We start from the raw sequence: 24,187 nt of genomic DNA, 5'->3' as shown, positions 1-24,187 counted from the left end.
TTTGTCCTGGATGTTGTTCATGTGCCTGTGTCTGAACACGGTGGCAGCAGTGCTGGTATCCTGGGAGCTGGGATGGAAGCTGCAGTGTTATCTGGTGGGGCTGCAGGTAAACGTGGATGCCAGGGATTTTCTTCATCCACCAGGCCTTCAGCCTTGGAAAAATTAAACCCTGGGCCTCCAGAAATGGCATTTACACCTTCATCCATTTCCCAGGGAGCTGCTGCTCTTCCCCTCTCTGATGCACACCAAGAGCCACTGGCCCATGCAATCAATCTCTCTCTGTCCTGTGGTGCTTCTACACAGGGATTTGGTGGGAACACACATGCCTACAGAGAAGGTGGAGCTGTAACCGAGTCCCTCTTTGTGGACGTGCTCCATGGGCAGGCTGGAAGCAAGAGCCCATCAAAGCAATTAGTTAACTTCTGGACTGTGGCCTAACTCCAGTTTGGGCTGTTGTACTGGGATTCTGACCCCATGGGGGAGTAAAGCACTCATAAATGGCAGTGATTCCCGGAGCAGAGACACAGCAACCTCTCAAACAAAAGCCAAGTCACAGTGAAGGCAATGGCTGCTGCGAAAGCAGGCAGCTGCTCTGGACCGCGATCGTGGTCCCAGGTGGACTCTGCTGCCGGCTGCTCCTGACCCCTGGGGTTTCTGAGCCCCTGCTCCCCGCACCTCAAACCGGATACGCCCCAGAGCACAGCTGTGCACAGCAATGGGTATCCAAAAGCAAGGAATGCTGTGGAACGAGCTGCACAAGTGGTGTGCAGGAAGGACACTGCTGGTGGGGAGACAGGGCAGCTGCTGCACGCAATTAAACCAGCACTGCCCTGTTCTTCCTCCAGTGCCGAGTGCTCACTGCTCCACTCCTCACCAGCACTGACCAACACCGACTGTAGGCCCTGGTGGGCACCGCCAGTTCCATCGAGCGGCATCCCTGCCTGCCCAAGCGCTGTGTGGCCAGTGCGGGGCTCACAGCTCAGGCTCACCCAGAGCAGCTGCACCAGTCCCTCCTCCTCTGTCACAGCCCTCTTTGCTTTACACCTTTTTTGTACTTGTGGCAGCAGCAACCGAGTGCTGCAATCCTGCCTGCAGCTGCCCAGGAGCCTCCTGCACAGTTACAGGCTCACGCACTGAAAAATGCGTCCCTCCCACTCCTGATGCACACGGTGGTTGTGCTGCACAGTGGCTGGCGCAGCTGCGGCCTCTGATGGGACAGCACAGGACACAGGTGCTGCCTCACAGCAGCTGACACCGTGCACGCTGTGGGTCCTGAGCCAGGGAAACCCTTACATGTGGACTCCCAGGATCCTAAGAAAGACAAGTGTTACAGCCTATTCAGGAACAGCAGGCAGCACTGAGGCCAGGCCTTGGCCACGCAGGCTGGAACTGTGGTTGAAAGTCATAGAACCACAAAATCATTGAGGTTGGAAAAGACCTCTAAGATCATCCAGTCAGCCGCCCCACCATGCCCACTAAACCGTGTCCTGAAGTGCCACAGCCATTGTTTTTTTGAACCCCTCCAAGGATGGAGACTCCACCACTGCCCTGGGCAGCCTCTGCTTTACTGTGTCAGTAAAGAAATTGTTCCTAATATCCAATCTAAACCTCCCCAGGCACAACTTGAGACCATTTCCTCTTGGAATCACTTGTTACTCGGGAGACGAGACCAACACCCACTTATAGTCAAACCACTGTAGACATAGTCCTTCCAAATTTTATTTAGTTTTATTAAAGCAACATTTCAGAGAACAGAAGGGCCCTACCTGGGTGTGGCTCTGCCCCATATGCCAGTGAGACCACTCACGAAAACAACAGTACCACTTACCTAATTCTGACTGCATTCATACACCACACCACTTTCCTGAGGCTTCCCCAGAGGTCACTCGGTGAGCCATTCCAGGTCACAGTGTTTCATCACTCTGTTCCCTTCCGAATCCTGCGTGAACAGATGGTCATAGCACGTCTCCGACTGCTGCTCTCCCAGGCTGCTCGCACTCCTCGTAGCACAGCCCCTGTGGGAAGAGCAAGGCAGCTGCCAGCCAGAGCTGTCCTTGCAAGGAGACGGGACACTCTGACAACAGTGAGCGATGACCCTGTTTCCCTCCGAATCCTGGGTGAAGAGCTGCCTGCAGGGACTGCTCCGTCCTGGCTTCCAGCCCCCTCCCTCCTCGGCTGGGCCAGCACCAGCGTTCCAGCTGCGCTCCCGCAGAGGCTGCACTCCAGCCCGGCTTGATGGAGAAGAACAGAAGCCTGCAGCCCAGGTACTGTCTGTCCTTAGATTCTCAGTCTCGGTGAAATCAATTAAAGAATTAACACCACTCGATTGTTGTGGCTTCTTAGTCTGGTTTGCCCCAAGCCTTGGTTGGAAATCAAACCTGGTCTTTTCTTCTGCTGGACACACCTGGCCCACCTTGGTGTTTATCCCACAGTTCAAAGTTACGCAGCCGCTTGAAGCCATTTCTCCAGCAAATAAATGGGACTCATTCCTGTGCGTGATGACACAGTTGCGCTCTGATTCCTGGGTGAAGCTGAAGCAGCAGGAATCTTCTCCCACCTCACAGGAGGCTTCGCTCTTCCTGTGAGACTCTGCTTGTAACCACGGGGAGTCTGGCAAAGGAGCTGGTGAGGCCTGTGCAGAGCACGAGGGTGTAGCCGGGCTCCTCTCCCGCTCAGCTCTGAAGGATCGCGTCCGAGTTTCCTCCATCTGCGGCAGAGCCAGGATCTTCACCCGGGAGGCAGCCAAAGAAATACTTTTGTCTTTACAGGCTTTATTTGGGATACAAGGAGATGGCCTGGAGTTTTCTTTGTCCTTTTCATCTGAAAACAACACAGACTTGGTTAAAGCCAGCACTGGCAAATGTGGCTCAGGGTTAGGCACTGCCTCCAGCACCTTTCCATGATGCTAGACTCGGAGCTGCTGCTGTCCCGCTCCCTCACAGCGCTGCAGGCTGTTCTACACCAGAGCAGCACTCCTACCTCTCAGGGACCTGCACTCCTGCTGCCGAGGCTGCGCCACAACGGCAGCCTCAAACCTTGGAGTGGCTCAAAAAAGTATGCTTCCCTCAAGGGAACTGCAAGAGCCACATCTCCAGCTGCTCCTCTGGCTTCTTCCTCTCAGCTTTCCAAGTCATTCACTGATGACATTCCATTTAAAGAGTTACCAAAAACCCCACAAAACCCCACAGTGAGACCCTTGTGGCTCGCATTCATCACCTAGTAAAGGCATCGAGTCCCACATTTGCTTCTGAAACCACTTAAAATGAAATCTCTTAGCATGATGTAAGCGAGCTAATCCTTAAGACATGCTAAAATGTCAAGGAGGAAATACTCCAGGGCCTTCAATCCTGCAGGGCTCTGAAGAGCAGCAGCACTCAATGACAACAAAAACACACAGAGAACAAGTGAATGCCAACAATCCAGGGAATCACAGGAGAGAAAGGAGAAAGCACAAAGCACCTTGCAGAGGAGCAACGAGAGAAAGGAGAAAGCACCTTGCAGAGAAGCAAGGATAACAAAGCCAAAATCATCAATGGCCCCATCACAACACAGGAACTCTATCAAATCATTGAACTGTACAATTTATGTAACATTTCCTCTAATCTGCTTATTGCTAAATGAGTTTAATGTTGATGAATGTCCGTTACACACCTTACAGGACAGGAACAGCTACACAATCCCTTACTGCTGCTTTCTGCATCATTTGATTTCTCTCCATATTTAATAATCTGAGACCCATGGACAAATCCCAGTTTCTTGCATTCTAGAGAACAAAAGCAGGCTCAAAAGCACAGAGGTCACGGGCTGGCTTAATTAGCTTAAATATTCCAGTTCCTTGTGACTCCTTCATCAGTTCAGTTAGGATTAACCATTGCGATCTTTAGAAAAGGCTTTGTCCAACCTTCCATAAGAGCCTTTCCTCACTCACCTCCTGCTGATTCTTTTACAAGGAGGGTGTTTAAACCAAGCAACACTGATTTTCCCTTCCTGCTGCACTGTTCTTCCAACACTGAACCAATAATTTAGGACTGCTCTTGTCTGGGACAAACCTGGCACAGAACACCCAGGACGCTGCCCCTTCCCCAGCAGGGACTGCTGCCCACAGGACACCGCCAGGCTCGGTGCTCCTGCCCAGGCCGCACCCTGCCCAGCCGAAGCGATGTTCCCAACTGTTTTCCTTTATGTGATACCATTAGGCAACACAGAACTGGATGTTCTGCCAACCTGGATGCTTTGTTTGAGCACCTGGGCTGAGCCAGGCTTCCCAGCGTTCCACAGAAAGCTCTAGGTTTGTAGAAATAAAGCCTGCTGCGTTAGTTAAAGAGTTCGGATTGGTCTCCAGTGACAACTGGCTGTGACTGCCTTTACTTACGCTTCAGCCTAACACTCTAAAAGATGCTTGCATTTAGATTAACCATCACAATAAAATCCTATCCAGCAGTTCAAATCTCTTAACCTTTACCCTCCCTCCTATAAAATACATCTTTCTGCCTAGTAAAGCTGCCGATAAATACAGGGAGATGGATTTCCAATCACACCCTGGAATTACTCTCCAGCAGGGGCAGAGGCTGCTCCACGTTACCTGTCTGCTTGCTGAAGAAGCTGGAGATGGTGGTCTGCTTGGTGCACGGCTGGGAGGCTCCACTCTGTGTGAAAGCAACTGTGGCGTGCTTCCATCCCAGGATCCGACTGGACACTTTTGGCTTGGCTATGACAGACTGGGTAGGGAAAGAAACAAGTGGAAAGTGAATAAATGCCATTAAAAAACTCTCTACCCTTCTTCCAGCATTGTGGGGTAGTTCCCACCTTTGTCAAACACTTCAGCTCCTCCTGTGACACCATCGTGGAATGGCTGAGGGGCTCAAGGAGGTCACCGTGTCCAAGCCCTGGTTCCACCACCCAGGACCAAGGCTGATGGGTTGCTTTGCCAACCCCAGCACCTCCCTCTCACACCTCAAAATAGTCAATTGGTGCAAAAATAATCACCAGTTTCGTCATCGTAAACTGCAATGCTTACTTTGGATTAAACTGTTATTTACCGGTGTTCACGTAGATGCCATTTTAAAGCATGAAGTTCACTCTACTTATTTATGTCAATGGTTTTGGGTTCACTGTTTGCTCTTTTTTATATTACACTGTCAAATTAAAGATGGAAAAAAAGCAAATCCGAGCAATTTCATTGCATGAGTTCACAGGGGATGTAAAACAGCAGAAACTAATGCAACAACAACTAAGCATTCAGGCAGGGGACCGAAAGCAGACGTACAGCTCAACAGGGGTTCCAAAATTCTGTAACCGGAATAAGAGCCTCAAGGATGGGGAGGGTGGCAGGAATACTTCTGTAATAGATGACACCCAACTGAGGGCCAGTATTGAAGCGGGCCCAAGCAAAACAACTTGAGAGGATGCAAGAGAACTCGACATTGATTGTTCAGCAGTTGTTCAACAGTTGCACCACCCTGGAAAAATCCAAAAATCTTGGGAAAAAGAACGCACAAGCTGAATGAAAATCAAAACAATCACCATGACAAAGTCTGCTCTGCACTTTGTTTGCACAATAAAACCGATCCCTTTCTTTATTGCGTTGTGACATGTGATGAAAGATGGCTTCTATACAACAACTGACAGCATCTGCACCGTGGCTGGACCAAGGGGAAGCACAAAACCCCTCCCCAAATCAAAGTTGCATCGAAAGAGAGTCATGGTCATCATTTGGTGGTCAGCAAGTAGAAGCATCCACTACAACTTCTTGAATCCTGGCAAAACCATCAGAGCAGAGAATTGCCAGGGAATCTTGAAAATTCTTACTTCAATGAATAAAGCTTATTCTTTATTTTAACCTACAGGAAAGTTGGGGAGGAGCTCTTTACCAGAGAGTGCAGGTATAGGATGTGGGGGAACAGTTTTATACATTCATAGAATGGTTTGGGTTGGAAGGGACCTCAAAGCCCACCCAGTCCCACCCCCTGCCATGGGCAGGGACACCTCCCACTGCATCAGGGGCTCCAAGCCCCATCCAACCTGGCCTGGAACCCCTCCAGGGATGGGGCAGCCACCACTGCTCTGGGCAACCTGTTCCAGGGCCTCCCCACCCTCATGGGAAAATATTTCTGCCTAAAATCTCATCTCAATCTCCCCTCTTGCAGATGAAAACCATTCCCTTTGTCCTCTCCCTGCACCCATGATCCAGAGCCCCTCTCCAGCTTTCCTGGAGCCCCTTTCAGTCCTGGAAGCTGCTCTAAGATCTCCTCAGAGCCTTCTCTTCTCCAGGCTGAACAACCCCAACTCCCTCAGCCTGTCCTTGTACAGGTGCTCCAGCTCTTGGATCATCTTTGTAGCCCTGGATGACAGGATGAGGGGAAAAGGTTTGAAGCTGAGAAGAGGGGAATGTAAGATGAGATCTTAGGAAGAAATGTTTTGCTGTGAGGGTGGTGAGGCCCTGGCCCAGGTTGCCCAGAGCAGTGGTGGCTGCCCCATCCCTGGAGGGGTTCCAGGCCAGGTTGGATGGAGCCCCTGATCCAGAGGGAGGTGTCCCTGCCCATAGGGCTAGAACTGGATGGGCTTTGAGCTCCCTTCCAATCCAACCCATTCCATGATCGCAACCTGAAACCATGGGCTCATCCCAAGACCTTTGGGATCATCACGCCCAGCCCGGGCACTCCTACACCGCGGTGTTCGAAGAAACCGATTTCCAGCTGATCCTTAAGCACAGCCGCTATTTCTCACCCACCCCCCACCGCGCTCCAACCGCCTCTCCCGCCCCGGTTCCGCACCCCCCCAGGGCCGCAGCAGCCCCACCTGGGCCGTGTCCAGCCATACATCGCAGGCTCCGGGCGCCGCGCGGCTCCGCTTCATCCCCCGCACCTGAGGAACCCGCGCTGCCCCCGCGTTCCCGCCTAAACCGCGCCGCGCGCGCCCGCCGTGAGGCGCTGACCAATCGGAGAGGAGCAGCAGGATGATTGGCAGGGGAGGCCCCGCCCCTCTCTATATAAGGCCGCGCGATCTGAAGGGGAGCATGACGGCGGGTGGGCGGTGCTGAGAGGGGGAGGGGCTGAGTTGTGCTGCGCGGCACCGCGCAGGGCCTGGTGTCGGGACCGGCCTGGGAGCAGGGGGAGAACGGTGTCTGGTGTCGGGGGGAGCTCGGGAATCCGGAGCCGAGTGCTTGCAGAGCTGCCAATGGCGGGGGCTGCTGTGCAGGCCCCAGCGGGTGCAGCGCAGCGGGAGGTTCTCTATTCCTCTCTCGGCTTCTCCCCTGCCCCAGCCCGGCTGGTGGCTGAACACAGCCCAAGGCCTCGCCTCCCCTAGGCACCTGGCTGGGGTTTGCACCCTCTGGTCCTACAGGCGTTGTGGCTTCATAGAACCACTGAATGGTTTTGGTTGGAAAAGACCTTCAAGATTATCGAATGCAACCATCAACCCAGCCCTGCTCCGTCCACCACCAGACTGTCCCCCCAAGTATGACATCTCATCTTCTAAACCCCTCCAGGGATGGTGACTCAACACCTCCCTGGGCAGCCTCTGCCAGCACCCAACAACCCTCTCAGTGAAGAAATTCCTCCTCATATCTCTCCCCCAGGCACATGTCTTGAGGTTCAAGAAGGCCAAGGGCAAGGTCCTACACGTGGGTTGGGGCAATCCCTGGTTTCAGTACAGGACGGGGGATGATGTGATTGAGAGCAGCCCAGAGGAGAAGGACTTGGGGTGATGGTTGATCAGAAGCTTGACATGAGCCAGTGATGTGCACTCACAGCCCAGAAACCAACCGTGTCCTGGGCTGCATCCAAAGCAGCGTGGGCAGCAGGGAGGGAGGGGATTCTGCCCCTCTGCTCCACTCTGGTGAGACCTCATCTGGACTATTGTGTCCAGTTCTGGAATCCTCAACATTAAAAGGATATGGAGCTGTTGGAATGGGTCCAGAGGAGGGCTACAAAGACGATCGGAGGGCTGGAGCACCTTCCATCCGAGGACAGGCTGAGAGAGTTGTGCTTGTTCAGCCTGGAGAAGAGAAGGCTCCAGGGGGACCTTAGAGCGACTTTCCAGTACCTGAAGGGGCTACAAGAATGGTGTGGAGGGACTGTTCACAAAGGGTTGTAGTGATAGGATGAGGGGCAATGGGTATAAACTGGAGAGGGGCAGGTTTAGACTGGACATAAGGAAGAAATTCTTCACAATGAGAGTGGTGAGGCCCTGGCCCAGGTTGCCCAGGGAAGCTGTGGCTGCCCCATCCCTGGAGGTGTTCAAGGCCAGGTTGGATGTCCCTGCCCATGACAGGGGGTTGGAACTGGATGGGCTTTAGGTCCCTTCCAAACCAAACTATTCTGTGATTCTATGATCTTCACCCCAGTGCTTCAAACCACCACAGGGCAGTGCTTACATGGCCTCATTGACCACAGAGGGTGCAGAGCTTCCTGGGACCACCCTGGGGCTCAGCCTCCACCAAACCAACCTCAACCACGGTCACTCTGCCTCTCCTCTCACTGCACTTTTATGGGCTGGAAGAGAAAAAGCTCCACTACTAGGAGTTGGGTGTGCACATGTTAAGTGGAGCAAATCCCTCGCACACTCAGTGCTGAATAAAGAATGCCTGCTTTCTATAAGTCCAAAAAGAATCTTGGAGAGTTTTATTTTGACCAACATTTATGTAATAGGGCAGTGCCCTTACCTTCCTCATGCACACACAGGCTCTACTAGGCAAGGACAGGACCTGTCCCTGCGTGCATATCTCTGTGCAACTCCCTAAGCCATATAAAAGGGGCTTAAAATGATATTAAATCGATTTGTAAGCCTTTGTGGTTTATACAAGCTCAACCGTGTCTCTCTCCGTGGGTTAGGCTCTGTCACCACTAACATGGACCAGGTGGCATCTCCTTACCTTTTGCTGTGAGACCTGGAAGCCTCCAAGAACCCTTCCCAGCCCACAGGGCTGCCACGCTAACAATGTTTTGTTCCAAGTGTTTATTCAGACATGGGAATTAAACCAGTGTACCATTTTAAGAGCAAGCTAGCACTAATTCTGAATTTAAAAAGCATTAAAAGCAGCTCTTACTTTCCCTCCTTACAGAGAGCAGTGGCCAAGAAAAAGTTGTGAAGCATTTCATTCCTCTTCTCCACCAAGTTTGTGGCTGGATTCAGACCAGAACCACCACAGCATCGCTGCAGACCAACCGTTCGGGTGAGCTCACCTCCTCCTTCTCCTCCAAGGCTCTTACTCTTCTTTGAAGTTCAGCTTGTTCTTCACCTTCCGGGCCATGTAAGCGGCTGTGAGGACAGAGCAGGTCACGGTGAAGAGGCAAAGGGCAGAGAAGTTGTGTGCCAAATCACCCTGAAGAGTGGAGTAGATGTGTCGCCTGGACTCATAGTCCAACACCACCGCCTCGATCTGCGCCAGGGTGCAAAGCATTAGGCACACGTGGAAAATCTGATGGCTCTGCCCAAAGAAATGACATTTCCCAGGGAACCACTTCTCAGGATAAGGGTGGGAGAAAAAAAAGGCACCGATGAGAAAAAAGAGCACTTGGCATTTGTGATAGAGAAGGGCCGGGTCAGCTTGCTCAGAGGGTGGCGCAGTGAAGATGCGGTGGATCACGGGGCTGATGTCCAGCGTGTACGCCAGGCCGGAGGGCAGCTCCTGGCAGAGCCGGCTCAGGAGACGAGTGGACTGGTGGTACTTGGCGTAGCAGGAACCAGCGCAGGACAGCAACGCTAAGAGGACAGCCGCCGGCATGTAGAACCCCTTGATCTTCTCATGCCAGCTGGGCTCAATGGCGTAGTAGTAGTGGCCCAGAGCACTGCCATACTGGTAAATGGCAACACCCACGTAGTCCATGAAGAAGAAGCTGTAGTGCCAGAACTCAGATTTGGCCTGCAGAAGGTGAGCGAGAGTGCTGAACGTCAGGTAGGTGATGGATGCCACAATGATGATGAGGAGAGGTTGGGCATGCAGGTCCCGTCCAAAATCCACCCGCTGTGAGAGCTGCTGGAACCGCAGCAGCAGGATCAGTGCTGCCACCAGATGGGTCCAAACGTTGATGGCTTCGTTGTGCTGCTGGAAGAGCGTTGAGAAATAATAGCGCCAGGTCTGCTGCACTGGCCGGTAGCCAGTGTGGATGTAGGGCTTCCAGAAGACCTTTGGAACTTCCGAACTGCTGACGGTGGAGGGAGAAAGGGGAGCCAGCAGCTGAGGGACCTGCCGCACGTTAATGAAGAGGCGGCTAAGCTTTTCGGGGACGACCGTTGCCATGATGCAGCCAAACTGTGGCTCGTTGACGCACAAAACAACCTTTGGGATGGAAAGAAAGTTTTGCTGCAGGGTTTAATAGTGACTTTACCAAAAGAAACAACAAGCAGGGACTGGAAAAAAAGCTAGGGCGTTAAACAAAGGTATGTAAAATCCATGTGTGAGTGGAGAATGCCTCATTAAAGCTGAAATAAAAGAATCACCAAAAAACAGTAACATGAAGGAGGCTGAAGGGAGGTTGAAGGACCCCTGCTGGAGTGCCCCACGCACAGGTGAGACTGTCCGGAGCATTACAGAGCTGGAGAAGGCAAGGATGGGGTTAATTGACAGACTAATTAGCACACTAGGACACATCAACTCCTTGTTCACCATTTCCCAACAGTTTGGGAACTGCTAAACAAACTAAACATCCCAAACAAACCTCCCCTTCCAGGCACAGCCCAGATTTTCCCCTCTTATAAACGGTTTGCGGTATCCAAGGAGCCACGTTCCCCCCCCAAAGCCATGAGAGGACCCACTCTGCCTCACCAGGGGGGCACCTGACAACATAAATAACCACAATCCCAGTAACAGAAGCTGTAACTTCTCTGTTTTCCGAGTTTTTACTGTCTTTTTTTTTTTTTCAGCTCCTGATTTTTCCACGCAACTTTGCACGAAACCAACCCGGCTCCCATGCGTTTATCCTGTTGCCTCACTGAGGTCCAGCAGCGTAATCTTTGCGAGCATGCGTTTCCATATTTACATTTTTGCAGCTGCTGTCCTTAGCGAGATAAAGGCAGCTTCGCGGGCTCCTTCTGCCTTTGCACGGAAAACATAGTGAACAGAACCTGCTCCAAACGACACCTCCCCTCTCTTTACCTGTTTTTGCCAAGTTCGGAAGAAAACAGCCCCCCAGCTCCGGTCCAGCTCCAGCGCCGATTTACACCTCAACTCCTGGCAAGCGCAGTCACTTCAGGCACAGCCCAGACGGGAAAAACTCTTCAAACTTTGGGAACAGGAGGAGGAGATAGGACTGTTTACTTTAAAAATCTTTGTGAATTCCTCGTGAAAATGAAGCGGGTAAGTCTGTAACTCGTGCCTGCCTGACGCTGAGGAGCGTAGAGACAAAACCAAGCTGTTTGCTGCTTGGCTTCCCTCTGGAATGCTTTTTTTTTCCCACCTCGACTGGTTAAAGAAATGCTACGTCAAAAAAAAGAAAGCGGGGCGGCTCAGGGCAGTACCTCAAAGAGGGCGAACCTGTAAGGCTGCGACGTGCATAGGCTGCCAGTGAAAAATTAACTTCCTAAACCTCTTCCGGACTTATGCGCTGAAGTGAAAGAGCCTCGAGTCCTGCCAGGGAGATGGGAGCAAAAGCAGGATTTCCAGGGATAAGCTGTTTTGAGCAAATTTTGATGGGCAATTTAGAATAAAACGCTGCCTTTCTCCTGTCCGGAGAACTTGCCTCTTCCCAGGATGCCCGAATCCGTGGGCTCAGCTCCAGAGCACGTCTGACCCTGCCATGACTCCCAGAAGATATATTCCTCTGGGAAAGGTGTCCTCAGTTCTGCTCAGGGAGATGCTGTGGGGAAAGCTCTGAACAGCCAAGAGCGAGGCAGGAAAGGGAGCGGTGTTTACTTCAGCTCCTCCAAACCTGAAGTAAACGAAGCCTTGAGCAATTCTCAGTTATGGACGGAGCACATCCTGCGTAGTGCTGGAAACCATTAATCTGGCCGGGACTTGGAATAACCACATCCACGTACCTCTGCGATGTCAACAACGGTGCCTCAAACGCCTGTTATTTCCTACGGAGTGTTTCCTCTCACAAGCCGCATCCACCCATCCTGCTGGGTTTTTCCTTGTTGATAGGGACTCAGCCCCCAGCTGTTTACCAGCCTCTCTGCTCCTGCCTACGTCTGTGTTTTGCCTTCTGAAGCACAAATACATTTATTTCCAGTTATGACCGTTTTCTTCTCAGCACAGGCTCCGTGTATGTGCGAGCCAAGCGCGTTGGTGGCGGCCAGGCTCCAGGCCCCACGCTGTCCCTCCCTCCTCCCAGCACAGCACCAGCCCTGTCATCCATCACCCTTCCCTGGATCCATCCCCTCCCCTGGAAATCTTTTTTCTCCGGGATGGGGATTTCAGGAGGCGAGTGCAGCTGGGGGGCAGAGGGACCCAAGACCCCATCACACAGCTTGGGGGAGCCCCATCGCCCAGACTCCTGCCCCAGAGGAGCCTCTTTGCACCTGGACCCCCAGTCCTGGGGAGTCCTCTACCACCCAGCCCCCCCAGCCCCAGGGGACCCCCATTGCTCAGCCAGATACCTCCGCTCTGAACCCCCGGCCCCAGAGACCTCCATTGCCTGGACCCCTGGTCCCCCAGGAAGCCTCCCATAACCCAGACCCCAGACCCCTATCATTCCTGGCACCCCCAGCCCCAGGGATCCCCATCACCAGGGACCCCTGGCTCGAGGGACACCCATCACCTCGGGGACCCCCATCACCCAGACCCCCAGCCCAGGGAGCTCCCTCATCCTGGAGACACCCATCACCCAGACCCCCATCACTCTGGGGACCCCCAGCACCCCTGGGAACCCCAGCCCCAGGGACTTCCATCAACCCAGGGACCCCCATTGCTAAGCCCCCCCATCACCCCGGGGACCCCAACCACCAGACCCCCAGCCACAGGGACCCCCATCACCCCAGGAACCCCCATCACATTGGGACCCCCCAGCTCTAGGGACACCCATCATCCCAGGGACTCCCATCACCCAGAGCCCCAGCCCAGGGAGCTCCATCATCCTGGAGACCCCCATCACATGGACCCCCAACACTCTGGGGACCCCCAGCACCCCTGGGACCCCCAGGGCAGGGAGTTCCACCAGCCTGAGGACCCCCAGCCCCAGGGACTTCCATCAACCCAGGGACCCCCATTGCTAAGCCCCCCCATCAGCCCGGGGATCCTAATCACTGGACCCCCAGCTCCAGGGACCCCCATCACCTCAGGGACACCCATCACCCGGAGCCCCACCCCAGGGAGCTCCATCATCCTGGAGACCCCCAGCACCCCTGGGACCCCCAGCGCAGGGAATTCCATCAGCCTGAGGACCCCCAGCCCCAGGGACCCCCATTGCTAAGCCCCACCACCACCCTGGGGACCCCAATCACCCAGACCCCCATCATTCTGGGGACCCCCAGCACCCCTGGGACCCCCATTGCTAAGCACCCCCCATCACCCCGGGGACCCCAATCACCGGACCCCCAGGGACCCCCATCACCCCGGGGACCCCAATCACCAGACCTCCAGCCGCAGGGACCCCCATCACCCCGGGGACCCCTGGCTCCGGGGACCCCGATCCCCCCTTCCCCCGCCCCGCCCCGCTGCCTTTGTGCCTCGCTGCGGAAATTACGCCGCCCAGATTCTGCCTTGGTTTTTTTTTTTTTCTTTTTTCTTTTTTTTTTCTTTTTAAACGACCCGTTTCCAGCCCGGCTTTTCCCACCGCAGGGGCCGCTCCTGCTGTTCTGACCGAGCATCACCTCCTCCCTGCTGGCTTTACCCCCTCTTACGGTATTCTCAGCTCATTTCCATCCTCTCCCCGTTTGCATCCCCCAGTCTCATTCCCACCCTTCGCTTCCATTCCCCCCAACCCCCCTTCCAACACCACCCCACCAGCTCCAGGTGAACCCAGTCGAGCCCAGCTCCTGGTCATTAAGCTCCAGTCTCATTCCCAGCCCACTTCCACTCCCGCCCAGCAGCTCCAGAGGAACCAGACCCAAGCCCAGACCCTGGGCATTAAGCTCCAGTCTCATTCCCAGCCCACTTCCACTCCCGCCCAGCAGCTCCAGAGGAACCAGACCCAAGCCCAGACCCTGGGCATTAAGCTCCAGTCTCATTTCTACCCACTGCCTCCATCCCCACTCCTGCCTTCCACCCCCCCATCAGGTCCAGACGAACCAAACGGAGCCCAGACCCTGGGCATTATCTCCACTCTCATTCCCACCCCTTGCTTCCACCCCCCCCAGCAGGTCCAGAGGAACCAGACCAAGCCCAGCTCCTGGTCATTAAGCTCCAGTCTCATTTCTACCCATTGCTTCCATCCCCACCCCTGCCTTCCACCCCCCACCAGCTCCAGAGGAACCAAACGGAGCCCAGACCCTGGGCGTTATCTCCAGTCTCATTCCCACCCCTTGCTTCCACCCCCTCATCAGGTCCAGAGGAACCAGACCAAGCCCAGCTCCTGGTCTTTAAGCTCCAGTCTTATTCCCAGCCCACTTCCACTCCCGCCCAGCAGCTCCTGAGGAAACAGACCCAAGCCCAGACCCTGGGCATTATCTCCACTCTCATTCCCACCCCTTGCTTCCACCCCTTCATCAGCTCCAGAGGAACCAGACCGAGTCCAGCTCCTGGTCATTAAGCTCCAGTCTCATTCCCAGCCCTCACCTCCATTCCCACCCTTCACTTCCACTGCCCCCCACCAGCTCCAGAGGGATGAGACCCTGGCCATTAAGCTTTTGGTTAAATACAACTCTGATGCAATCAAAAAGTGTTAAGTGATAGGTCTCTAAGCCGAGGTTCCTCTCAGAAGACAGTCAAGTGCTTCAGGACTCAGCCAGCCCCTTAAAAGGATCCCTACCAGCTTTTCCAGCCTCAGAACAGGGACGTCCGGGCAGTGCCAGGCGCTCCAGGTGAGGAGCCGGCCTGAAAACAAACCCGGCAGCCTCAAGATCAGTGACACCAAAGGGGGAAGACAGGACCAAGGGTGCCTCACCAAGACCGCTGTTGTGCAATGTCCAACGTCAGCAGGAGCTTCGCTGCTCCGAGGGGGCGTTTATTAAAGACAAGGACATGATGACGTTTATACTGTTCACCCACTCCAGCTGCAACCTTGTCTTTTTATCGCAGGACACTCCGGATTACTCTAAGGGGAAGGTTTCTACTTTTTTAAGGCATCTGCACAGCACCCCAGACAACACAGCAGCTTTTCTCAGAGCACAGGTACAGCCGTAGCCACTTCCCACAGCCCAGAAAAACAAAGCTGATACACATCTCCTCGTGGGCAAGAGTTCATCCATCTGCAGACTCGCCCTGTGTGCTATCCCAACGCATCTGGAGCAAGACACCAAAACAATCCTTATCCACAACAGCATTTTCAACCCCGACACAGGTTTCTGACGCCGCAGGACACAGCGCACAAGTCACCATTGAATAGCACAAGTCCTCGCCTAAAAACCCTTCCCAAAAAAAAAAAAAAAAGGCTTGGATCAGTCATGTGGTAACAAGGACGCGTTTGTTGAAGTGTCAGAATCCAAAGGGAGGTGGTTCCAAACTCTTTAACACAAAAACACAGCAGCTGATGACTGCTGAGGTGTCAAAACAAAGCTCCGATTGTAAAATTAAGACAATGAGGGTGCTCTAGGGAACAGCAGCCATGCAGCGTGCCCACAGATACAAGGAAAAGTGCTGCTGCAGACCTTTCCACCCAGCAAAGGAGGATGCCTTTTGCAAACCTTTCTCATGCCAGGATCCGAAGGAGGCCACAAAGATGATCCGAGGGTTGGAACACCTCCTACATCAGGACAAGCTGAGCTGGGGTTGCTCAGCCTGGAGAAGGCTCCAGGGAGACCTTACAGCATCTTCCAGTACTGAAAAGGGCTGCAGGAAAGCTGGGGAGCAACTTTTTACAAGGGCATGGAATGATAGGATGGGGAAGAATAGCTTTAAACTAGAAGGAGGAAGATTTAGATTAGATATTAGGAAGAAATTCTTCACAACGAGGGTGGGGAGGCCCTGGCCCAGGTTGCCCAGAGCAGTGGTGGCTGCCCCATCCCTGGAGGGGTTCCAGGCCAGGCTGGATGGGCCTTAGAGCAACCTGATCCAGTGGGAGGTGTCCCTGCCCATGGCAGGGGAGATGGACTTTAAGGTACCTTCCAACCCAAACCATTCTGATTTTCAGAAGTAATTCTCATGATAACAGCACTGTGCAGCTTTATTTAGTCACTCAGTTACAGCAGTATTTTAGCAGAGTGGGACAGAGTCAGATTCTTGGAGTGTAACAGATATTCAGCATGGAACAGTATATACCACATATTCCTTCCACAAATGTCTTACAGAGCTGATACAGTACTTGCCATCAACCCAGGAGCAAATGCTCTGGCGTAGAAAAGGATGCAACAAGAAGATAGCTACACTGGAAAGACAACACTTTAGAAAAAGTGAAACACGGAAGGTCTCCCCTCTAGCCCCCAAAAGAAAGTGTACAGTTTGGATCCAATTTTACAGTTCTACATAAGTTTCTAGAAACTTAAAAAGAACAAAAACCAAAGATAAAACCACTGGCCAGTACAGTCTTTGGATATTTATAGAGGAGGGGGAGAGAGTCAGCTTCCAGAACGAAGTCAGTCGGTTTCGGCCTCACCAGGGTCTTTGCCTTCTTTGTTCTTTCGGACCTCTTCAATGTGCTTGTCCTGAAAGACAAGAGCAGGGATGTAGTCAGCTGCCAGGGCCGAGCAGCACAGCAAGCCCAGGCCTGCTTCCAACCCCAGCTCATCACAGGAACCCACACGTCTGGGGTACCAAAGGGGGCTGTAGGAGGAAGCTTTACAGGAGAAAATGAGGTGCTGCTCTAATTCTTCATCCCCTCTCGTCCGAGAGGAGGATTTCTGCAGTCTTTTACACAGATTTAATAATCTTTCAAGCTCAGACAACCACAGAGTATCTGTCTGCTCAGAGCAGCTCCTTCACTCGGCTTTCTTCAGCCCGTTTTCAGTGTAAAGAGCACAGATAAAACTCTCTCCCAAAGGGGAACTGGGACTCCACACCCACCTTCTCCCTCAAGCGTTCCAGTTTAGCAGCCATTTGTGCCTCACGGTTTTCTTTGTTCGCTTCCATTTTGTGGGTCAGCTTCTCCTCAGCCATTTTGCTGAAGTTGTTGTTCTCCTCAATCGCTTTCTGAAGCACCTCTTTTTCGTGCTCCCGCTTCTCAGCTAGCTGCTTCAGGACTTCTGCTTCATGAGACTAAAACAGAGGGTGCACGCTTTGAACACAAAACCACACCGACAGCCATAACAGAATTGCCCACAGCTCCGGAGAGAAGAGACGTTCTACTGTTTTACTGGAGAACAGCAGCTTTGTGGTGCAGGAGAGAGCCCCCCACGGTGCTTCCCCCACCCACATAACCCCTATTTCATCATTACAAACTACCAGGAAAGTTAAGTTTTCGTCCTTAGTTGCAAATCTCATTTAATGAGATTCTTCTAGAAGAAGAAACATGGATTTTTATGTTAATGCTGATAGATCTCTCCTACAGGACTCTTGCCTCTCAGGATGGTGAAACACTTCCACCAGCAATCCTCTGCATGGCCAAGGGCTCTAAGCCACATCTCAACAGCAAGATCTGGCATCAAGACAGATATTGTGTTCTCAAACCTCCTAATTACAGATTTTATCTTAGGATAAAATTAATGTTTTATGATGTCAACAAGAAAAACAGCAACACCTCTCCACTAAACCTTTCCTCCCAGTTTTTGAATTGAATTCAAGATCACTTTAGAAACAATACGGCGGCCTTTCAGACCCTAAAAATGGTTCATGAGAGCTCCACGTATTCCAAAGTCCAATTAATATTCCATTTACCAAAAACTGCTCATCATTTGTCCCAAGCAACTACTTTAAAAAACCCAACTCGCACAGACTGAGCAGAGCTCAGAGAACCTGTTGTTTCGATTTTACCTTGCGTCTCTCTTCTGCTGCTTCCAGCTTCTTCTGAATCTCTTCCAATGACACATCCTTCTTCTTTGGGGGAGAAAGAGGGAATTCTGGAACTGCTTCTTTTGAACGTGGACTGAGAATCAGCTCAAAGGCCTGCCCAGAGGCACGCTTTTCCAGTTCCTTCACTTGAATATCTAGGAACAAGGGGGGAAAAAAAAAAACCCAAACAAAAATATTTTAAGCCAGGAACTGGCTTGGGTAACTTGAACATTTCAAAATAACACTACAGAGCTCACAGAAGGACACAACATCTGAGCTGATAGTTTTGTTTTATGCAGCAGCAGCACCACCACTCCAATACACAGCAGGCAATTCTGTGATTCTGCCTCTATACAATACTGTATTTTAGTGTCCACGGTCGTGAAAATAAGTTTATCAGTACTTCAAATGAAAAACCCTTCTTTCCGCAGTGAGAGCACGGAGGGGGAGTTCAAGGCGTTTGCCTAAGACCTGACACAGCCAAGAATTGAAACTCATTTTCAAAGGAATATGTCAGCCCTGCAGGGCGTCAGTTGTACCAGCGCTCCAGTTTGATCACCGAGATGTCTGGATGATCGTCAGCTCTGTTAACGGAGCAGATGGCACGCAGAGGAGCTGAAGCCCATCTGCCAACAGCCGAGTCTGAGGGGGCTTGTGGTGTGTTTCCACAAGCACCCACTTCTCACAGCTTTGCTAGAGATGAGAGAAAAGCACGGCGATGACAGTTTATTTTACTATACTGGATTTTTAAATGACTTCTGAGGAAATGAAAAGGAAAACCCACCAACACATATATATTTCATACATAATACTACATACCAGAAGTAGCCATGACCAAGAAAATAGGATTCCAGAAGCCAACTCTGGGAGAACTTCAATCAGTTGGATTCCTAGATAACACAGAGACATGTCTTTGAACAGTAAGAACTTGAATTTCCTTTCTTCCAAGTCCTAATAAATACAGCTAAGAATAATTAGATCCGCTGAACAAAAGACAGTCGAGTGGGTTACTGCAGTCAGGAATTCCAGTTGGTTTGTGGGGCTGAGGGTGATGCAAGGAACAGCAGAGATGTTCTTAATTACTGGCATTGTAGGATCTGTATCTATCACCAGGCATTTTCAGCCCATTTTACTCCGCTATAATTAAGATATGCAAACAAAGACTCCCATTTCAGCATTAATCCAGCAGCATACAGCGCTATGGATATTTCACTGACATTGCACATAGCAGGTATAGAATCATTTGGTTGAAAAAAAGAGCTTTGAGATCACTGAAACCAACCACACCTGTCTACTACTAAACCATATCACCGAATTAGCTCTCTGAACTGAAATACAGTGCACAACGGGGCGGTACAGCTGGATCCTGCTACAAAAGCATCTTAAATGTGTGCAACGAGCTCATTTAAAATTCCATTTTATTTCTGCAGCTGAAGCCAGGCGCTTCATCACGGCAGACAGGGAGCACACAGGCTGCTCGACATCCCTTGTTATAAAGGGATGTAATAAAAAAAAACATAAATAGCTCTAAATACTCCAAAAGAAGGGGTTTTTTTTTTGTCTATTCTGCACATCACAGCAGACAAGGAGCACACAATCTACTCAGCAACCCTTGTTATAAAGGGATGTAATTAAAAAAACATAAATAGCTCTAAAAACTCCAAAAGAAGGTTGGTTTTTTTTTCTCTATTCTACACATTACAGCAGGCAAGAAGCACACAGGCTACTTGGAATCTCATTATAAAGTGATTTAACACACACGCCCTCCCGAAATAAGTCTAAAAGCTCCAAAATAAGGCTTTTTTCTTTCTGCACATCACCGCAGACAAGGAGCACACATTCTGCTCGATGTCTCTTGTCATAAAGCGATATAACAATTTAAAAAGGAAAACATAAATAGCTCCAAAAACTCCAAAAGAAGGTTTTTTCCCTTTTCTGCACATCACAGTGGATAGGGAGCACACAGTGTGCTTGGCATCTCTTGTTATATAGGATGTAATTTAAAAAAAAACCCCATAAATAGCTCTAAAAACACCAAAAGAAGGGTTTTTCCCTATTCTGCACATCACAGCAGACAGGGAGCACGCAGACTGCTTGGAATCTCTTGTTATAAAGCAATATGATTAAAAAACACCCATAAATAGCTCTAAAAACGCCAAAAGAAGAGTTTTTCCCCTATTCTGCACATCACAACAGACAGGGAGCAAACAGACTTCTTGGCATCCCTTAGTTATAAAGCGACGCAATAATAACAAAACCCACAAATAGCTCTAAAAGAGGGTTTTTCGGCTTTTTTGGGAGGCGGGTGGAGGCGCGGTCCGGCGCTAGGACCGCGCCCCCACCCGCCCCCCCAGGGGGCCACGCCCCCTTCCCCGCCCCCACCCAATAGGCGCCGAGCCTGTGGCGCGCGCGAGCTGTGGCCGCGCCCCTTCCCCGCCCGCGCCTTTCTAACCGCACCGAATTCAAACCCGCTAGGGAGGGAGGGAGAGCGAGCGCGCGCGCGCCCGCGCGCAACTGGGGGGCTCGGGGGTGGGCGGGGCCAACGGCAACATCCGGGCACCTGGCGCGCGCCCCCCTCTCCCAAGCCCCCCCACCCCCCCCCCCCCGCGCCCCCTCCCCACCGCAGGTGCGAAGCCCCCGCGGGGCAAAAAAGGGACAAACATACACGCACGACAACGACAACACGGGGCGACCCTCGCCCCATCGCCACCGTTCGGGGCTCCACTAAAGGGTCCGCGGGCACGACGGTAGCCCGGGCGCCGCCCCTTCCCCACTAACAATGGCGGGGTCCTGCGATGCGCGGGGTGGGGGGGCCGTAGGGCGGCGCCCCTCGCCGCGCGGCTCCCGGGACAATGGACCCCGCTGGAACCGCGGTTTGGGGACAGGGATGGCGGGGGACACCGCCCGCCCATTGTCTTCCCGCACCCCCTTGCTCCCTTTGTCACCGCGACGCCCCAAAAGGCGACAGGCGGGGTGCGAAACCGCTGGGAGAAGGGACAAAGCTGGGGGGGGACGACACACGGGAGCGAGGGGACCCCTCCCTGCCCAGCCCGAACAGACCCCAAGGGTGACGGGCACCCGCACCGAGCGCGGGAGATCCTTTATCTCCGCCATCGCCAACCGCCCCGCTGCTGCCGGTGCCGCCGCTTCGTCTCCGCACCATCCCCGCTCGGTGCTCGGTCCTCGCTCCGCACCCACCCACCCATCCATCCCGCCTGGTCTCCAGTAACCGCTCGTCCCTGGTCCTCGTCGCTCCGCACTCACCTCCCCGCCTCGCCCGGTACCCGGTCTCCGCACTCACCTACCGGTCCCGCTCGCCCCCGATCCCTGCTCGGTGCCCGGTCCCCGCCCCGCCCGGTCTCCGCACGCACCTGCCGGTCCCGCGTCTCACTGCTCGCTCCGCGCGCGCCCGCGCCGCCGCGCACAAAAGCGCCAAACAACGGCACGTGACCCGCCCCGCCCCGCCCCCATTGGCCGCGCGCGCCGGCACGTGCCGCCCGCGGGGGGCGGGAAGGGGGGGGGAGCTGCTCACCCTTCACACCCCCTCCCCCCCGCCTGCATGGGGGGCGACACGGGGGTGCGGGGGGACCGGGACCCCAACAGCTCCCCCGAGCCTCGGGGCTCCCTTTGTCTGCGGCCCCGGTGAGGGAGAAGCGGGAGGGGGATGCACAGCAGCATCATGGTACCCCAGAGCCACCACCCGAGCCACCTCAGAGCCGTGGCCACCTGAGAACCATGGGCACCCCAAAGCCATAGCCACCAGAAGACCATGGGAACCTCAGAGCCATGGCCATCAGCCTTGGGAGTGTGAGCTCCTCGGAGCCACCACCTGAGAACTACGGGCACCGCAGAGCCATGGCCACCAGCCTTGGGACCATGGGCACCCCAAAGCTATAGCCACCTGATGACCATGGGGAGCTCAGAGCCATGGCCACCTGAGGACTATGAGCACCCCAGAGCCATGGCCACCAGCCTCAGGACCATGGCCACCCCCCAAGCCAATGCCACCAGCCTCAGGACCATGGCCACCCCCAGAGCCATGGCCACCAGCCTCAGGACCATGGGAGCCTCAGAGCCATGACTACTGGTAAAGACCGTGGGAACCTCAGAGCCATGGTTACCAGCCTTGGAACCATGGGCACCTCAGAGCCATTGCTACCTGAAGGCCATGGGCAACACAGAACCATGGCTAGCTAAAGACCATGGGCACTGCAGAGCCATGGCCACCTAAAGACCATCGGCATGTCAGAGCCATGGCTACCAGCCTAGGGACCATGGGTACCCCAGAGCTATGGCCACTTTCTTCAAAACCATGCTCATCTTGGGACCGTGGGCACATTAGGACCATGGCCACTTACCTTGAGACCATGGTCACTTCAGTGCCATGGCCACTTTCCTCAAGACCATGGTCACCTACGTCAGGGCCCTTGGCCACCTCAGGGCCATGGACACTTTATGGCCACGTCCACTTACCTTTAGACCATGATCACCTCAGAGCCATGGTCACCTTAGGGCCATGGACACCTATCTGCAGGCCCTTGGTCACCTTAGGACCATGATCACCTCAGAGCCATGCCACTTTCCTCAAGACCATGATCACCTCAGAGCCATGGTTACTTACCTCAGGGCCCCAGTCACCTTAGAAACATGGTTGTCTCAGAGCCATGTCCACTTTCCTCAGGACCATGGTCATCTATGTGAAGGCCCTTGGCCACCTCAGGACCATGATCACCTCAAAGCCATGGTTACCTCAGAGCCATGTCCACTTTCCTCAGGACAATGGTCATCTATGTCAAGGCCCTTGGCCACCTTAGGGCCATGGTCACCTCAGGGTCATTGCCACTTACCTTGGGGCCACGGACCCCTCGGGGCCATGATCGCCTACCTGAGGGCATGGTCACCTCAGGGCCAGTCAGTTATCTAAGGGCAACAATAATGTCAGGGCTCTTGGTGACCATCAAGATGACCACCATGCTCCTTTGGCCACCTCATGGTCACAACCACCACAGGCCAACGCCAAAGGGGATCCGTAGGTCCGAAAACACACTGAACCCACAGCCGCTAGGAGTGTCTTTTGTTGGGGCAGCCACGCGGCCACCCTCTCCTTTGATGTAACACCATCAATTCCAAGCACGTCCAGAAAATCCATCATTCATGCAGATGCCATAACGGTCGTGTAAAGATTCATCCTTGTCCTGGGGGCTGCTCTGGGAGCAGCTCCCATCCCAGGATTGCCAAGCGTAGAGAGGCGGTTGGTTCGCAAATGTGCTTTAAATGAACTGGTCGTGTTTTCACCTGTTCTGTCCAAACAACTCCCGTGGTGGCTTCCATCCCGCAGTCACTTGAGGAGAACACGCACAAAAGGCAGATGGCTGGAGAGCAGCTCCAATCTTCTGCTCCAATGCAAGCCGTCTCCGTACCCTAAATCCCACAGAAAGGACTTTCCGGAGGGGACCCACCCTTGTTGTGTACACTCTTAAAAACAAGGATTTTGCACCAAAAAGAAATTCCTACCTTGGGGAAGGTTAATATTGTGACAGAAACACAGAAAGCTTTCAAAACAGAGATTATTTTCAACACTTGCCCTGTTTTTTTTTGCTGATCTGACGTCTATTTCCATGGAAACCACATCCAGCCGCCGAGCTGCTAGAACTGGGAGAGGTTTCTTGCCGGAGTGGCTCGCTGGGCATGGGAAAAGCCATTTTTCAGCCCTCTTTTATGGCTTGAAGGGATTTCAGATTCCAAATGGTTTGGCTTCTTGGCCTTTCAGGATCACGCCTGGAACGTTGACAGGATCCCTGGCTCCATCCCAGCGGGACACGCATCGCTATCACACCCCCCCCACACGTTGCTCACTGAAACATCTTGAGGGCTTGGATTAAATCACATCAAATGATGCTGGAAGACAAAGCAGCCAAGAGACCACGGCACCAGCCTGTGTTTTACTTTCTCATTTATTAATTATCATCCATGTAGATCCAACAGTGGGTTGGATGCTTTAATATTAATGCTTTTTAGTAAAAGCAAGGAGCTTATCCTGGGATGATCTCAGGGTTTCTCAGAGGAAACAAGGGTTCCTGGGCTCGGGGCTCTTTGTTTGGTACCTGCGTGGCTGCCTTTAGTCTGTCCTCAGTCCCTGGAGAGATGATGATGAAACATCATTTAGTGCTTTTGAAGAAAGGATGCAGGCTGAGATAAAGCTCCGAGTCATGCGGTGTCTGCACTCAG

At 53.1% G+C, this 24,187-nt stretch overlaps 3 protein-coding genes across 8 annotated transcripts; all 3 read right to left on the bottom strand.

The window, feature by feature from the left end:
- Nucleotides 1-1,716: 1,716 nt before the first annotated feature.
- On the bottom strand, nt 1,717-6,934 carry LOC128854293 (aurora kinase A and ninein-interacting protein-like). Its single transcript, XM_054086447.1, has 3 exons — nt 6,799-6,934; nt 4,583-4,718; nt 1,717-2,820 (listed from the first exon to the last, which is right to left on the bottom strand). The coding sequence occupies exons 1-3, from the start codon at nt 6,853-6,855 to the stop codon at nt 1,883-1,885; spliced, it is 1,131 nt and encodes a 376-aa protein (XP_053942422.1). The 5' UTR covers nt 6,856-6,934; the 3' UTR covers nt 1,717-1,882.
- A 2,006-nt stretch (nt 6,935-8,940) lies between these two features.
- Nucleotides 8,941-15,111, bottom strand: PAQR7 (progestin and adipoQ receptor family member 7). 5 transcript variants are annotated; one of them, XM_054086560.1, is made up of 4 exons: nt 14,982-15,111; nt 11,977-12,143; nt 11,096-11,222; nt 8,941-10,279 (listed from the first exon to the last, which is right to left on the bottom strand). In XM_054086560.1, the coding sequence occupies exon 4, from the start codon at nt 10,238-10,240 to the stop codon at nt 9,206-9,208; it is 1,035 nt and encodes a 344-aa protein (XP_053942535.1). In that variant the 5' UTR covers nt 10,241-10,279; nt 11,096-11,222; nt 11,977-12,143; nt 14,982-15,111; the 3' UTR covers nt 8,941-9,205. The 5 variants fall into 5 exon arrangements, with proteins under 5 accessions (XP_053942535.1, XP_053942534.1, XP_053942536.1 ...); XM_054086559.1 differs by having other exon boundaries at nt 14,847-14,986; XM_054086561.1 differs by lacking the exon at nt 14,982-15,111 and adding an exon at nt 13,514-13,529.
- Nucleotides 15,112-16,172: 1,061 nt separating this feature from the next.
- STMN1 (stathmin 1) lies at nt 16,173-21,415 on the bottom strand. 2 transcript variants are annotated; one of them, XM_054086563.1, is made up of 5 exons: nt 21,331-21,415; nt 18,779-18,849; nt 17,942-18,114; nt 17,036-17,227; nt 16,173-16,677 (listed from the first exon to the last, which is right to left on the bottom strand). In XM_054086563.1, the coding sequence occupies exons 2-5, from the start codon at nt 18,789-18,791 to the stop codon at nt 16,609-16,611; spliced, it is 447 nt and encodes a 148-aa protein (XP_053942538.1). In that variant the 5' UTR covers nt 18,792-18,849; nt 21,331-21,415; the 3' UTR covers nt 16,173-16,608. The 2 variants fall into 2 exon arrangements, with proteins under 2 accessions (XP_053942538.1, XP_053942539.1); XM_054086564.1 differs by having other exon boundaries at nt 21,261-21,336.
- Nucleotides 21,416-24,187: the final 2,772 nt, after the last annotated feature.

Source organism: Cuculus canorus, chromosome 22 (assembly GCF_017976375.1).
Source record: "Cuculus canorus isolate bCucCan1 chromosome 22, bCucCan1.pri, whole genome shotgun sequence".
NCBI lineage: Eukaryota > Metazoa > Chordata > Aves > Cuculiformes > Cuculidae > Cuculus > Cuculus canorus.
The sequence above is the reverse complement of the archived record's forward strand: the minus strand, read 5'-3'. Positions and strand labels throughout refer to the sequence as shown.